Source organism: Eschrichtius robustus, chromosome 4 (assembly GCF_028021215.1).
Source record: "Eschrichtius robustus isolate mEscRob2 chromosome 4, mEscRob2.pri, whole genome shotgun sequence".
In the NCBI taxonomy this organism is placed as follows: Eukaryota; Metazoa; Chordata; class Mammalia; order Artiodactyla; family Eschrichtiidae; genus Eschrichtius; species Eschrichtius robustus.
The window spans coordinates 57704212-57720737 of NC_090827.1; the positions used below are offsets into that span (position 1 = coordinate 57704212).

The 16526-nt window shown below is 41.8% G+C and overlaps 1 protein-coding gene across 3 annotated transcripts in view; it reads right to left on the reverse strand.

Annotated features, from left to right (window-relative positions):
* The window catches only part of ANXA3 (annexin A3), a 63672-nt gene extending 50065 nt beyond the window's left edge, over positions 1–13607 (reverse strand). The window contains exons 1-2 of one of the 3 annotated variants that reach the window (XM_068542133.1): positions 13504–13607; positions 10205–10257 (exon numbers count right to left, since the gene is read on the reverse strand). In XM_068542133.1, coding sequence (XP_068398234.1) covers positions 10205–10219 — 15 coding nt within the window. In that variant the 5' untranslated portion in view covers positions 10220–10257; positions 13504–13607. Of the gene's footprint in view, positions 1–10204; positions 10258–12842; positions 12940–13044; positions 13372–13503 lie in introns of those variants that run through there. The other 2 variants (XM_068542134.1, XM_068542135.1) reach the window with 2 other exon arrangements.
* Positions 13608–16526: the final 2919 nt, after the last annotated feature.

The window sequence follows — 16526 nt, forward strand, 5'->3', positions numbered from 1 at the left end:
AGGCTGTCAGGGCTATAGGGATTCTTTGTGGCCCTTGGAGGACCCTGAAGTAACAAAAGAAGAGAACTGCAATGCTCCCCCAAATCTCCTTGTCCCCCTTCTATCACTTCACTGGGGTTTTCTTATTGCTCTTCTGCCTCAGAGCTTTATACCTGCTGTTCCCTCTGCCTGGATGGTCTTCCCCCAAATATCCTCCCAGCTCACTCCCTCACTCCATGTTGACTTCTGCTCACATATCTGAGCAGAAAATAATGTATCCTATCACTCTCATTCTCCACCTCTGCTCTTCTCCAGAGTACTTAAAACTGACTTAATATACTATACATTTATTGCTTTGTTTATTAGCTCTCTTCCCTAATAAAATCAGAGGCATGTAAGCTCCACGCTTTTTTATTTCTCTTTCCCTGCTGTATCCTCAGAGCCTAAAAGAGTATCTGGCACATAGTAGGTGCTTAGTAAATATTTGTTGCATGAATAAATGAGTACAAAATGCTTTCTTGTTCTGGGTCTTGTTTTCTTTGATAATTCTCAAATGCCATTACCAGACTTTTCAGAGCTCCATGCCATATCTCAAAAATCTGACAAACGCATTCTTCACCTTTTGTAAACCCTGTTCACATGAGACTGTCACTACTCTTATTTAAACATGCCTCCAGAACCTAGGCGAGGTATTTAATCAAACACAAATAGTTGAAGAAGAAAGGAGCAAAGATCTGAGAATGGAGGAAGGGGCAGACTTGAGAATTTTCTACCCTTTTGACTTACTCTCTTAATTCATGTGAGACCTCTGTATTAATCTTATTACTCAGTACTCTAAAATACTTATGTTTTCTAACTGCTTTGCATCCACCAAAAAAAAAAAAAAATACTTTCAAGAGAGTCAAATGATACCTTCTCCCCTTCACATTCCTTGCTCTCAATCTATAACGTTTTCAACAGCAACAAGTTAGATTGTCAAATTACACTTTTTATTATAATTAAATATAAAAGAGGGACCCTCCCTCCTTGGTGGTTAAGCCTGGGTCAGGGAGTGGCAAAGAGCAGCCCGTTAATGTTCATTCCGTTCATTCCCAGGAAGCCTCTCTCTTTTCACTCAGATTGTATTCACTCAGATTGTAACCCTAGTATTTCTTTCCAGGGTTTGTCCTAAAACAAAGCTCTAAATGTTTTGATTTGAAATCCAGGTCTAACCTGTTTTTCATTAACTTCCTGCAGAGGACCATTTGTGAAACTCTCTGAGTGCCAGTATTTACCTAAAGAAGCTTCAGGAACCGTGGTTTGAAACACACACCAAATAGGAAATTACAATCATGTTGAAAGTACCTAATCAGGCGTGATACCTATACTGCTTGGGATGTGAAAAGTCCATTTCCATGAAAATAGTTATAAGTCAGATCATCCAGCCCTGAGATGCAGTAGACAGGAGGGAGACCACAGAAGAAATTCAGCACCTCCACATGCATGTAACACAGGTGTCTTCTCCATACGTGGTTTAAATTTGCATGGTTGGGAAGAGCAAACAAACCAGGAAAGAAAGGTCTAGTTGGATGTCCCACCAAACCAAGAAATATGAAAGTGGATGGGGCTCTTATGAATGCTTTGTACCCAGTACCAAAAACATCCAAATGCATGGGGCTGATGTCATCCATGGGGCAGAATTTGAAAGGCACTGCCTTCCCAAAATTCCCTCCACATTAGCACACTGCACCTTTCCTGGGAGCCCTACCACTGGTGTCCTTCCTCTGGGTTACACTGCAGAAATGGGAACATTGTATCCTCATGTGTCAAACTACACCAATCTTGTTCCCAGGAAAGAGAGGAAGGATGGGGTGGGGAAGGGAAGCTGTGCTCTCTAATTCTCACCAAGGACATATTATGATGGGGTAGCTTCTCCTATTAGCAAGTTTCCACCTTAGATAAACCTTCCCCAAACTTTCCACCATCAAGCATCCCTTTTTGTATTTCTTCATGGATCCCATGTTTTGAGTGACCCTGCCTGCCAATCTGTATCTATTACAAAACATTAACTCATTTCCCCCAGTCTCACTTGTGATTAAAGATGTAACTTCCAATCAGAGCTTCCGATCAGCCTAAGATAACCGGTACCTTAGTGTTGATAGCCTTTTAGTAAAAAATACAGGAATATGACGTTTTGAAAACTCTATGCTGCCTTGATGTGAGTTATATATGTATGGTATAATAAAGATATATCTGATCTTTGTCCTGGGTTCCAGCCACAGAGCTTCAAAAACCACTGGAATTTACTGAGAGATGGGAGTGTCTTTACTGTGCTAATAAGGTGAGTCATGGTGGGCCATGAGATAGCTGTAGCAGCAGGCTGGTTACTAAAAAGACCCAGCCATGTGATTAGAGGGTTGGCACTTTGGGAACGCAAGGGGACTGGAGACCGAGTTCAATCGTGGCCAGTGACTTAATCAGTCACGGCTACGCAATGAAACTCCAGTAAAAGCTCTGGATGCCGAGGCTCAGAGAAGCTCCCTGGCCGGTGAGCACATTGATATGCAGGAAAGGTGAGGTGCCCTGACCCCACAGGGAGAGGGCTTGGAAGCTCTGCATCCAGGGCCTTTCCAGAGTTTGCTCTATGTGTAGGTTTTATAATAAAACTGTAATTGTAAGTACAGCACTTTCAGTGAATTCTATGAGGTGTTCTAGAGACTTACTGATCAAGGTCATGGAAACCTCCTAATTTATAGCCCCTGGGTCAGAACAGCAGGTGGCTCTGAGACTTGCCGCTGGTGTCTGAAGTGAGGCTTGAGCTCTTAAACCTGTGGAGTCTGATGCTAGTCCTAGGGAGTGTCAGAACTGTACTGCGGTCCACCCACTGGGAGTGAGAACAGAGGATTATCTTTAAACATATATAAGCACCCAAACCCATAGAATGCCTTTAAATATATATAAGCATCCAAACCCATAGAATGTACAACACCAAGAGTGAACTGTAATGTAAACTACGGACTTTGGGTGATAAAGATGTGCCAATGTAGGTTCATCAATTGCAACAAATGAACCCCTCTGGTGGGGGATGTTGACAATGGGGGAGGCCACGCACGTGTGGGAGACAGAGGGCACACGGGGAACCTCTGAACCCTCCTCTTAACTTTGCTGTGAACCTAAAACTCCTCTAAAAAATAGTCATATTATATATATATATATTTTTTTAATATTTTATATATATATATATAAATGCAAGAAAATACTAAAAATAGGCATGGTCAGAAAACATCTATTTGGGGAAAATCCATTGGTTTCAGATGCTCTGAGAAAATCATTCCAATGGGGAGAGGATGCTGTTGATTTGTACTAAAACCAGGCCCAGGAAACAGGCAGAAGCTTCTTCACTAAAACAGTAGCAGGGATATTAATTATCAAGGAATATGTTTTTAGAAAAAAGCCAATATACCGAAATGATAATGATTACAATATCTACTGAGTGCTCACTGCATGCCAGGTACTGTTCACGCATTTCCCATGAACTGGTTTAACGCTTTCAAAGCCTAGATGATGTAGGTACTGTTATTACACTTATTTTACAGATGAGGAAACAGACATAGCAAGAGACTAAGTAATTTGCTCAAGGTCCTATTCAAGAGTTTGCCTTTTAATCAATTAGAGAGTCATGAAAAGTAGAACTGGGGTTGTGGCTGGATGGTCTTCTTTCTGCTCCGGTAGAGCCCATTGCACTAGGTACACGCTGCTTTCATTGTTTAGCTACCCTTTGGATGAACTCCTTCATGTTTACAGGAAGTTATATTTTCATAAAGTTTCTTTTATCCCTTGGTTCCAGAGTCTTTCTATATTCCCCTTCCTCATTTTGCAAATTAGCATTTGGAATGGGGAAGGGAGAGTGTATAGTTAGTTCGGATGTTACAACAGTTCATGATGGTGACAGTGATTTATGAGCTAATGTTGAAAAATTTTAGTAGCATAATAAAAATATTAATTTGAGGGTTCAAATAGTTGTTGCATTCATTATTATTCTGTAAAAGTAAGTTAGGAATTGACCAAGGAGCAAAGAGCTCAGAGTATTCCTATGAGAAAGCCAGCCTTGTAAAAGGCACACATAGGAAAAATACTGCTATGGTATCTTAATAAAAATGTTCCAAGACATTCTCATTTGTGTGTTGCCTGAGTGCTTGCTATAGATGTAAAGGCAACATTTGACAAAGACCTTGAGTTCAAAGAGTACAAACTGATAAGATACCAGGCCCTCTCATCAGGGGTGAAGTAGTAGAAGCCAAGCCTGAACAGAGATACACAGGTTTCCCCCGTTATCTTAATGCAGACCATCTCTATGAAACCTTCCATAAGCTGAAATGGTGTAAAGCCAAGGGCATCCCCAGATTTTCAAAAGTTCATTTTATGCCACTTCAGTTTTAAGAAAGACCTACATTAATACATTGATGGCATAAAAGCAAAAATCCTCTTTGGATTTCTTTCAGTTACCAAAAACAGGTGCAGGCATATCATGTCTTTATTGCACTTCATTTTGCTTTGCAGATATTGTGTTTTTACAAACTGAAGGTTTGTGACAACCCTACATCAAGCAAGTCTATCAGCGCCATTCTTCCAACAGCATTTGCTCATTTCGTGTCTCTGTGTCGTATTTTGGTAATTCCAGCAATATTTCAAACTTTTTCATTATTACTATATTTGTTATGGTGATCTGTGTGCAGTGATCTTTGATGTTACTACTGCAAAAAGATTACAACTCACTAAAGGCTCAGATGACGGTTAGCATTTTTTATCAGTAAAGCATTTTTAAATTAAAGTATGTACATTGTTTCTTTAGACAATGCTATTCTACACAACAGACTACAGTATAGTGTTAACATAACTTTTTTATCAGCTATATTCCCCATGTTGTACAATATATCCTTATAGTTTATTTTATACTTAACAGTTTGTACCTCTTTACTGCCCTACCCTTATATTGCACCCCCTACTGGTAACCACTAGTTTGTTCTCTATATTTATGACTCTCCTTCTCTTTTGTTATATTTACAAGTTTGTTGAATTTTTTGATTCAACATATGTGATATCATACATTATTTGTCTCTGTCTGACATTTCACACAGCATAATGCCCTCCAAGTCCATCCATGTTGCTGCAAACAGCTCAATTTCATTCTTTTTATGGCTGAGTAGTATTCCATTGTATGTATGTATGTGTGTGTGTCTTATATATATTTATATATACCACACACACACACACACACACACACACATCTTTATCCATTCATCTGTTCTGTTGATGGCTTAGGTTGTTTCCATATCTTGGCAATTGTAAATAATGCTTCTATGAACATTGGGCTGCATGTATCTTTTCAAATTAGTCTTTTTGGGTTTTCTTGGATATATATCCAGGAGTGGAATTGCTGGGTCATATGGTCAAAACTAAACTACTTTTAGTTTTTTGAGAAACCTCCATACTGTTCTCCATAGTGGCTACACCAATTTACATTCCCACCAACAGTGTAGGAGGGTTCCCTTTTCTCCACATCTTCACCGACATTCGTTATGAGTGTTCTTTTTGATAACAGCCGCTCTGACAGGTGTGAGGATATCTCATTGTGGTTTTAATTTGCATTTCTCTGATGACTAACGATGTTGAGCATCTTTTCATGTGTCCAGTGGCTATCTGCCTGTCTTCTTTGGGAAAATGTCTATTCAGGTCTTCTGCCCACATTTTAATTGGGTTGTTTGCTTTTTTGATGTTGAGTTGTATGAGTTGTTGATATATTTTGGATATTAACTCCTTATCGGTCATATCATTAGCAAATATTTCCTCGCATTCAGTAGGTCGCCTTTTCATTTTGTCAATGGTTTCCTTTGCTATGCAAAAACTTTAAGTCTAATTAGGTCCCATTTATTTATTTTTGTTTTTACTTCCTTTGCTTTAGGAGACAGATCCAAGAAATACTGCTACAATTCATGTCAAAGAGTGTTCTGCCAATGTTTTCTTCTAGGAGTTTCATGGTTTCCAAAACATAACTTTTATATGCACTGGGAAACCAAAAAATTCATGTGACTTTATTGCGATACTCGTTTTATTGCAGCGGTCTGGAACCAAACTGCAATGTCTCCAATGTGTGCCTGTACTAACACAGATCTTTCATAAAAGCAAAGTTATGTAATGCAAACTTTCGAAAAGTGTGGCTACCATATTCAAAAATTTTAACAAAGGAAATAGTAATGCAACATCTGAAACAATGGGAGGGTTTCAACACTCCTCGATAGAATATACAGACTTAGGAAACCAGCTAATCTTTCATCTCCAACAGTAATGTACTGAAATCGCAACCGAAATCTTCCCTCTTGATCATATCACTCTAATAAATTCACCATACACTGGTAAACACAAACGATCAACCGTGTTGTAGAAAAGCATGGACTGATTGCTCATTTGTGTTTGGGTGTGTATGTGCTTTTGTGTTACGAGGGAAAAAGAGAACAGATAAAACAGTGATAAGAGTATTTACAGAAATCTGAGAGTTTTTTAAATTGTGGTTTAAAAAAAATGTAACATAAAATTTACCACTTTAAACATTTTTAAGTGTACAGTTCAGTAGTGGTGAGAATATTCACATTGTTGTAAAACAGATCTCCAGAACTTGACTTTTTCATTGTATGGAACTAGAACTCTATATCCATTAAGCAACAAATCCCCCTTTCCCCCTCCCCCCAGACCCTGGCAACTACAATTCTGTTTTCTGCTTCTATGAATTTGACTACTTCAGATACCTCATATAAATGGAATCATACAGTATTTTGTTTTCTTATTACTGGCTTATTTCTCTTAGCATAATGCCCTCAGGGTTCATCTATGTTGCAACATATGTCAGAATTTCCTTCCTTTTAAAGGCTAAATATTCCACAATATGCATACCCCACATTTTGTTTATCTATTCATCCATCAACGGACACTTGGGTTGCTTCCAGCTTTTAGCTATTGTGAATAATGCTGCTATGAACACAAGTGTGCAAATATCTCTTCAAGATCCTGCTTTCAATTCTTAGGATATTTATCCAGAAATGGGATTGCTGGATCATATGGTAATTCTATTTTTAATTTGTTGAGGAAGCACCATACTGTTTTCCATAGTAGCTCTGAGTTGTTTTTTTTTTTTTTTTTTTTATAAATTTATTTATTTATCTTGGCTGCATTGGGTCTTCATTGCTGTGCGCAGGCTTTCTCTAGTTGTGGTGAACGGGGGCTACTCTTTGTTGTAGGTTGCAGAGCACGGGCTCTAGGCGCGCACCCTAGAGCACAGGCTCAGTAGTTGTGGCTCACGGGCGTAGTTGCTCCGCGGCATGTGGGATCTTCCCGGGCCAGGGCTCAAACCCGTGTCCCCTGCATTGGCAGGCAGATTCTTAACCACTGCGCCACCAGGGAAGTCCCTCTGAGTTGTTTTTAATATTTGCTCTCAGATATCTCACTCATAAATGTTAGTTCTTTAATTTGAGACAGGAGGAAAATAGGAAAGAAAAAGCGAGGCAGTAGGAGCCCCTCTCTGGCTAGGGCCTCTTTCTTCACTCGAGCCCCCCCAGTCTCCCCTCCTGCCCACAGCACAGCTTCCCTTTTCTCGTCTATTCCCGTCCCTTATTTCCTGCTGCCCGATGCCCAATGCTACCATCCCCTTGTGGTGGGCAGAATAATGGCTCCCAAATAAAATGTCCACACGGTAATCCTTGGACCCTGTGAATGTGTTATGTTACATGACTAAAGGGACTTTGAGGATGCAATGAAGGCTCCAAACCTTAAAATAGGGAAATTATCCTGGATTACCCGGGTGGGCTCAATCTAATAATGTGAGCACTTAACAGCAGAGAACTGTCTCCAGCTGGAGGAAGTAGAGGACGGCAGAAGAAAGATGTCCCAGAAGGGCAAGCTAGAGAGACTGCAAGCGTGAGAAGGATTCCATGCACCGCTGCGGTTCTGAGATGTAGGGGGCCACACACAAGGACTGGCAATGGCCTCCAGGAGATAAGGATAGCCCCCACTGACAGCCAGCAAGGCACTCATTCTCACAACTGCAAGGAACTAAATTTTGCCGACAACCTAAATAAGCTCAGAGGTGGATTCTTCCCAAAGTCTCAGAATGGAATGCAGCCCTGCCAACTCCTTGATCTTAGCGCTATGAGACCCATTTTGGGCTCTAACATATAGAACTTGTGGAGATAATAAAGGGGTATTGTTTTAAATTGCTAAATGTGTGGTGATTGCTTATGGAAGCAGTAGGAAACAACTACACCCTCTCTCACACTCACCTAGGTCTCTCCCAGCCCTTCAGAAATGTGCCATAACTTAGAAGGTGTCAGCTGGAGAGCCTGAACAACTAATTCCATGTCGATTCACTAATGGACAAGGGCTAGAGGGAGACTAATTTTTTGGAGAGATGAAATTTTTTTTCATCTGACTCTACTACATATCCATAATAGCAGCAGGAATTTCAGACCTGGAAAGGGGGAGATCAGCCTACGGGCCAGTGACAGAAAATAATCTGGGACCAAGCAAAGCCTCACAATAGCACATCTACCGACACCGTGCATCACAAGGCCTGCTCATGTCTCCATACGGGTTATTCTTGAAGCCCCTCTGCCCCTCGCTTATAAAATATAATGTATTTTCATCATTAAAAAAAATCAGAGGGACTTCCCTGGTGGTCCAGTGGTTAAGAATCTGTGCTTCCAATGCAGGGGGCACGGGTTCAATTCCTGGCTGGGGAACTAGCATCCCACATGCCGCATGAACGGCCCAAGAAAGAAAAAGAAAAAAAATTTTTTAAAAAGAATCAGAGCACAGAAGGTGATGCATTGAAAATGAAAGCGCCCCTGCTCACAGTTCCACCTTTCCAGAAAGTTTTCATGTAATACAGTCCTTATGTGTCTATTTTTTTCTTTTCTTTTTTCTTTCTCTAAAACAGAATCACTCTGTATGTACTATTCTGTAAATGGATTTTTTTTTTTATTGATTAATATAACTCTGGACATTTTCTTTTGTCAATACATAGACAGCAGACTCACTTTTTCTCATTTTTTAAATGATTACATAAAAATGGCTATAAGTTACAATTGAGAAATATCATAACCCATGGATGGCCATTTATTCTGTGTATTTTCATTAGTACAAATGAATGCCCATCAGCCTTTATTTCTTCAACGTTATGCAAGTGTATCTATATGATAAATACCCAGAAGTGGAACTACTGGATTACACAGGGTGAGCATTTAAACACTGATAGATATGGCCAAAATACCATCCCCAAAGAGTGCCAACTTTACTCTCCTATGAACAGAGTATGAGAGTGCCCGTCTTGCCCACATCCTCTGCAACACTGGTCTTCTTACATTTTTTTTCACCTTTACCAATACTTAGATAGAAATGATTTCTCATTGTGTTATTTACATTTCTTTATTTCCCAGTAAGGTATAGCACCTTTTCATATGTTTGTTGGACATTTATAATTCTTTTCGTATCCTATTCATGTCCCTCACAAATTTTTCCATCGAGTTCCTTTTTCTTTTTGATGTAGTCAAGTTATTTTTATGTTAATGAAATGAGTCTCTTGTCAAATGTGCTGCAAATACTTTTTCCTGTGGGTTGTCTTCTGACTCCACTAATATACTGTTTGCTATCATAAATTATAAATTTGTATTTAGTTCAATAGATCAATATTTTTCTTTTAGGCTTTCGGTTTGTATCTTAGTTGTAACTGCCTTCCCCACTCCAAGATTATTTTTTAAATTCAACCATATTTTGTCTTTTTCATTACGGTATTTTATCCATCTGAAATTTAGATTCATGTAAGAAGGGAGAAGGAATACAGATTTACTTTCTCCCTCAAACAGCGAAAAGTTTTCCTAACATCATTTATTGAATAAGCCATCTTCTCCTCTCTGATATGAAATGTCTTTTTCTTATAATAAATTCCCAAATCACATAATTTATTCTTTATTATTGACCTCCCTGCTTTGGTGTCAGTACAAGTTATTTTAACTATGTACCTTTACAATACATTTTAATATTTTCTTATTTTTAGACATCCTCTAGCTTTTGGGGCATGTTAATTTTTTCACATAAACCTTTTATCAACTTATAAAATTTTTTCTTAATATTTTGATTTTCTGTATTTTGATTTGACTCAGATAAGTTACTGTGCTATGAAGGCTTGATTTTTACTTACCCAGATAGATGCCATGATATCCCACCTTTCTCTTGAGTTGAGATCACACTAACCTATTAAAAGGAAAAAAAAAAAAAGTATGAACAGTATAAATCTGGGATTCAGAACACAATAATCTCAGCCTAACCCTTTATCTCTAATCCAGAAAACAGAAGTCAACATTCAAAGAGAGACCACCTCAGGAAGAGGATGTTTCCTAACATCAAGTACTGCATTTGCTAAACAAACATCACCGAACACCAACTATCTATCTACAAGGGACTGTGCTAGACCTGTGAAGGGCTCAAAACAAGAGAGAAAAAAAATCTCTGTACATAAGAGGTTTGCAAATATGTTTCCTGGAAGCCAATTTTTTACTCATTTAACATCCAGGAGAACTACAATGGTTGTTGACTTCTTTTAACTACCATCATAGGGAACAACAAAAACTTGTCCCCCTCCCCCAGTTTTCAGCTGGCTTCAGTTTGATCCCTTGTGTTTGTGAATCTTCATTTACATTTTACAAGGCTTCAAGTCTACAGCCTGTTATAAACAGACATGCCTGCTCTTTGAGGAAGGTCCAGTCCTTGGTAGGGACCATAGGTGAAAAAGGGCAATTCTTTGATGGATGCCTGGTTGGGAACCCAGACACACTTTCATATGTAGACATCATTCAAACATGCTGGCAAATCTCCAGGACTGGCTTAGAAATAAAGTTGCTCCCACCCTTACTGGGAACAAAATATTCTAAAAATTCAGTGATAGCCCCAGAGCAACATTCAATAGGAAATGACACTATTAGTCTCTGGAATTTAAATATTTCTAGGGACTTGATTTTCTCAGGGGAAAATCTTTCCCTACTTTCTGTAGGGGAGGGCAGTCAGCTTTCTAGTTACAAGGGCTAACGGCTACATCCCTCTAAATATACAGCAGATACAAAATATCATTAGTTCTGGTTTTGCCTCTTAAAACTAGACACAATTTCTTTGAGCCTCAGTTTCCTCATCTGTAAAAAGGGGAGAGGACGGCTGTTGCTGGCACTAAATGAAATAATATGTGTAATCACATCAGCTAATGTTTTGAGTTCTTAGTATGTTGCAGGTAATATAAAAAAACACAATAGGGAATTCCCTGTCGGCCCAGTGGTTAGGACTCTGCACTTTCACTGCCCGGCGGGTTCAATCCCTGGCTGGGGAACTAAGATCCCACAAGCTGCGCGGCTTGGCCAATAAATAAATAAAAATTAAAAAAAATTAAGAAACATTATAAGGTCAATTGCAAAAGGCTGGAGATTTTTGTCAAGTTTGTTCACTGAGGCACAGAAAGTACTAAAAAAAAATGCTTATTGAATGAATGAATGATATCAGCCTCACAATAATCCAGGGGAGCTGGTTATCATTAAGAACATCTCCACTTTGCAAATGAAGAAGTTGGGGCGCAGAGAGGTACAGTCAATCTCTCAGCATCCACGGTTCCAGGCCCCCTCCCCCATCTTGCCCCGCGTTTACCCAAATCCTCAGATGCTCAAGGTCCCTATATACAAAGGCACAGTACAGTCGCCTCTCCTTACCCGCGGGTTCTGCATCCGCTGATTCCACCAACTGCGGTTCGACTTTGAAACCCGCGGCTATGGAGGGCCGACTGTACTATAACGTTCCGTCTCACAGCGAGTAAGTGTCCCTCTAGGGAACCTAGGCAGTCACAGTCCAAGGGGATACATTAACCCCCAAGCCTCTGCCTTACCCAAGTGCCCCGCCCATACACTGTCAAGGCTAATGCTCAATATGTGTTGATTCAGTATAATTTGTAAATTACAAACATTTACTACTGATTTCAGTTTGTTTTTTTTTTTTTAGTTTATTTATTTATTATTTTTTTGGCTGTGTGTTGGGTCTTCGTTTCTGTGCGAGGGCTTTCTCCAGTTGCGGAAAGCGGGGGCCACTCTTCATCGCGGTGCGCGGGCCTCTCACTATCGCGGCCTCTCTTGTTGCGGAGCACAGGCTCCAGATGCGCAGGCTCAGTAGTTGTGGCTCACGGGCCCAGTTGCTCCGCGGCACGTGGGATCTTCCCAGACCAGGGCTCGAACCCGTGTCCCCTGCATTGGCAGGCAGATTCTCAACCACTGCGCCACCAGGGAAGCCCCTGATTTCAGTTTTAAGAAGTGAAAAATTACTCCACAGTGGAGGCTAAATGACCTAACAACAGAACCTTAAACATCCTTTTCTGAAAGAGATTACAGCGTTTACATCATTTCCTTTACTTCCTCCTCGGTCCCTATATTTCAACTGATGTCTCTACAGAACCACGCGGCTCTGGGAACAAGCTTCTGGTTTTCTTTACATCTTTGAATTCCCTTTCTCGTCAGTTTGAAGTTTTCTGCCTTCATGAAAGCCAATGGCGATATCTTTACAGAATAATGTTTTTATGGGTTACAATTTTCATAGAAAGTTGTAAATGTAGCTCTGGCGGAGGACAGTCTGACTGTGTAGAACACAAATCCTTGGAAATAATTTAGCCGGGCCGTGTTACAACCTTCTTATGAGCAGCCCGAGGGGCCTCCAGCGACCCAAAACCTCCTTGACCCAGAAGCTCCTTGACCCAGCAGAAACCACAATTTCCTATATATGGTCACTTGCAAACAAGTACTCAGATCCCCTACCTGCTGACTCAAATGCCAGGGGAATGATTCATGTCCAGTGAATCAGACTCTTGCAATCAAAGAAAAAGGTGAGTCTTTTCATGGAAAAGCAAACTTCTCGGACTCCCAACGCCCAATATGTAAATACACTTTTCTTTTACCTCCTAAAAAAATTAAGTGAAATAAAGTAAATTGCCTAAGTGAAGAGGAGGGACGTGCTCACAAGGATGGGTGGGCTTCAAGTCCTCAGAACAGAGCGTGGAGCCAGCCCTCTTACGACGCCAGGGACCGGGAGAACCGTTCCGACTCCCCGCTTTTTTTCTTTTCCCAAGACCCGAGGGTCGGGGGAGCCAAGATGGCCAACTGTATCCCTGCGCGGCTAGCTGTGACGAAAAGCCAAGGGTCGAGGGCGCCGGGACAGCTTGCGCCCCGCCCTGAGCAGAACTGGGTGACCCTCCCAGGGCAGGCAGTTTTGCTGCCCGGGGCCTCAGCTTCCTCAGCCCGCCGAGGCCCTGCACCCCGCAGCCGGGTCGGTACGCGGCGTGGGTGCCAGCCCAGCGCTGACCCGGGGCCGCGCTGCGCTCGCGGGGGAACCGGCCGAGGCGCGACCCTGGCTCCGAGCCGCGGGGCAGCCGGGGTGGCGGGCGAGGCTCGCGGCGACGCGCGGGGAGGCTGAACTTACCTGGAGCGCGGCCCCGGGAACGGGCGTGCGGAAGAGCGGCCAGCGAAGGAGTGCGCCCCGGGCGCCGCTGCTCCGCGCTCGCTCCCGCCCGTGACCGGGACCGCGCCCCTTCCTCCCGCCCCTCCACCGCCTCCCGAGTCCACCTGATCGCCACCGCAGGCTGGGAAAGGGAAGCCGCGCCCCGCGGCCGTCCGGGCGCCAGTTCCGCGCAGGCGCGCCTTCGGCCCTTCGCCCTCGGCGTCTCTAAAACTCTGCCGCCCTCGTCTCGCATCATCTTCACAGTGAAGCCCATGTCCTCGATTTTCACTTCTCCTTCACTTACATTAAGCTTTTCTTCAGATTTAGTGCAAGCTTGTTTTGTTCTAGGCGTTGTGGATTCAGAGAGCAGACTGTCCCCACTGCCAAGAAGCTCAGGGCCTGGTACGGGATGGCGAACATCTAAACACTTAATAACAGTCCGTAACACTTATCTAGTATTTCCTTTGTGCCGGGCACTGTTCTGAATTCTTCACGGATATGCACTAATTTAAATCTTACCATAAACCTATAAGGTAGATACTATTAGCCCCATTTTATAAATGAGAAAACTGAGACACAGAGATTAGGTAAAGTGAGCAAAGTCACAGAGGGAGTAAATGGCAGGTTTTTTATCCTGCCAGGCAGGGAGAAATTTTCCTCTGCCCTTATAGGTTCTCCTGGCTGCTCTAAGAATTAAAATGACATAAGACAGATTAACGGAGAAAAACACACGAAAGTATCACTGTATCCTCACACCGTGGAAGGGACAAGAGAGCTCTCTGGAGACTCTTTTACAAGGGCACTAATCCCATTAATGAAGGCTCCACACTCAGGGCCTAACAACCTCCCAAAGACCCCACCTCCAAGGACCATTGCTCTGGGGATTAGGATATCAACATATTAATTTTGGGGGGACACAAACATTGAGATCATAGCAAGCAGTTTATAATAACTCCCACAGTCTCTCCTTAAAAACACTGCTATTAAAAATGTTAATTGTAAATATTTGAAAGATACCAAGAATAAATGATAATATTATAATAATATTGATACCTGTGTACTCACCACCCAGCTTTATCAAATCTTAAACATTATGCTGTATTTTTTTAGAATGTTTTCAAGACATTTTAAAAGGTATGTTGATACAATTGATATTCCTTTTGTGCTTTTTCTGACCCATTTCCCTCACTCTTTCTCCAAAGATAACCCAACAGTATACACAGTGTTATTATTCTCATGCATGTTGTTATACTTGTTTCAAAATATTGATATAGCCATAAACATATGATACTCTTTAGCAGATTTTTAAACTTTAAATATATGGTATCATGATGTATATTCTGCCACTGGCTCTTTCTGTTCAATGCTAGCTACGCTAGTAGCAATTGTTCATCATTCATTTTAAATGCTGTATAGTATTCCATTTTATGGCTATATCATGGTTTGTTCCTCATTCTCCTGATCATGGGTATTACATCGTTTCAATATTTTGCTACTTTGAATAATGCTGCAATGAACGTTATTTTGTACAGCTTCTTGTTCACAGGTGTGTGAATTGATGACATTACCATTTGACAATAAAATAAGGATAGAAAGGGAGAAATTTTTGACTGTATGGCATAGGGAGTGATTGGTTACTAGGAGAAGATGTGAACAGGCATACAGATTAGTTTAGTTCAGTGATCAGTTTTTTGTTTTTTAATTAATTTATTTATTTTTGGATCTGCTGGGTCTTCGTTGCTGCACGGGCTTTCTCTAGTTGCGGCAAGTGGGAGCTACTCTTTGTTGCGGTGCGCGGGCTTCTCATAGCGGTGGCTTCTCTTTTGCCGAGCACGGGCTCTAGGCGCGTGGGCTTCAGTAGTTGCAGCATGCAGGCTCAGTAGTTGTGGCTCGTGGGCTCTAGAGCGCAGGCTCAGTAGTGTGGCACATGGGCTTAGTTGCTCCGCGGCATGTGGGATCTTCCCGGACCAGGGCTCGAACCCATGTTCCCTGCACTGGCAGGCAGATTCTTAACCACTGCACCCCCAGGGAAGCCCCAATGATTAGTTTTTAATCAGGGCTGTATTGTGAAAACTTTTAAGAGGATGAACAAATGTATCAGTTAGCTGCCGCCACCATAATGCTATATAACAAACTACCCTCAAACACAGAGGCTTAAAACAAATCATTTATGTATTCTCTCAGCTCTGCAGGATGGCTGAGGTGGCTCTGCTTCATAGGTCCATTCTGGGTCCAGGCTGAAGGGGCAACAGCTACTTGGAGGAAGTTCTTCTCCTGGTGACGTCAGAGTACAAGAGGGCGCACCCAACTATGCAAGCACGTCTCAAGCCCTTGCTTGCGTCACTGCTGCTAACATCCTATTGGCCAAAGCAAGTAACATGACTGAGCCCAATGGCGAAGGAGGGGGACGTATACTTTGCCCATTGGGGGTAGGACAGTGAGGGGATAGTTCTGAACAGTAAGCTAACCCATCTTAGCAGCATACAGAGAGGCATTGGGGAGGAGTTGGGAGCTAGCAACATGGCCAAGCTTTGTCAAATAGAGCGAGGACAACTACATCCAATATTCAGGTCTGGGGACAGGTAGAAATATTGAGAGTCTCTAGACCCCAGGAGAGTGTTAGGCATGGAAATCAGAGTTTCCTTGGGGAAAAAACTCAACCACTAAACCAAATATTATTTTGGTGTTTGGGACTACAAAATAATCAACAATTTAGCTAACATTTTTTTTCAGTACCCATTACACTGTTCTAAATACTTTGCACACATCATCTTATTTAGTTTTCACCCCAACCAGATGCGGTAGGTCCTATTCTGTATCATTTTTAAGAGTTGCATAAACTGTACGGCCTGACTAAGACCTTGGCCCAAGGTTACATAGCCAGCAAATCATGTAGCTGAGATTCAAACCCAAGCAACTTGGCTCCAAAGCACTCAGCTACAGTGCACTGCTTATAAATCTACATATAATGCCAAGAGGTTGACCCCAAGGGCCCCTAAGGAATG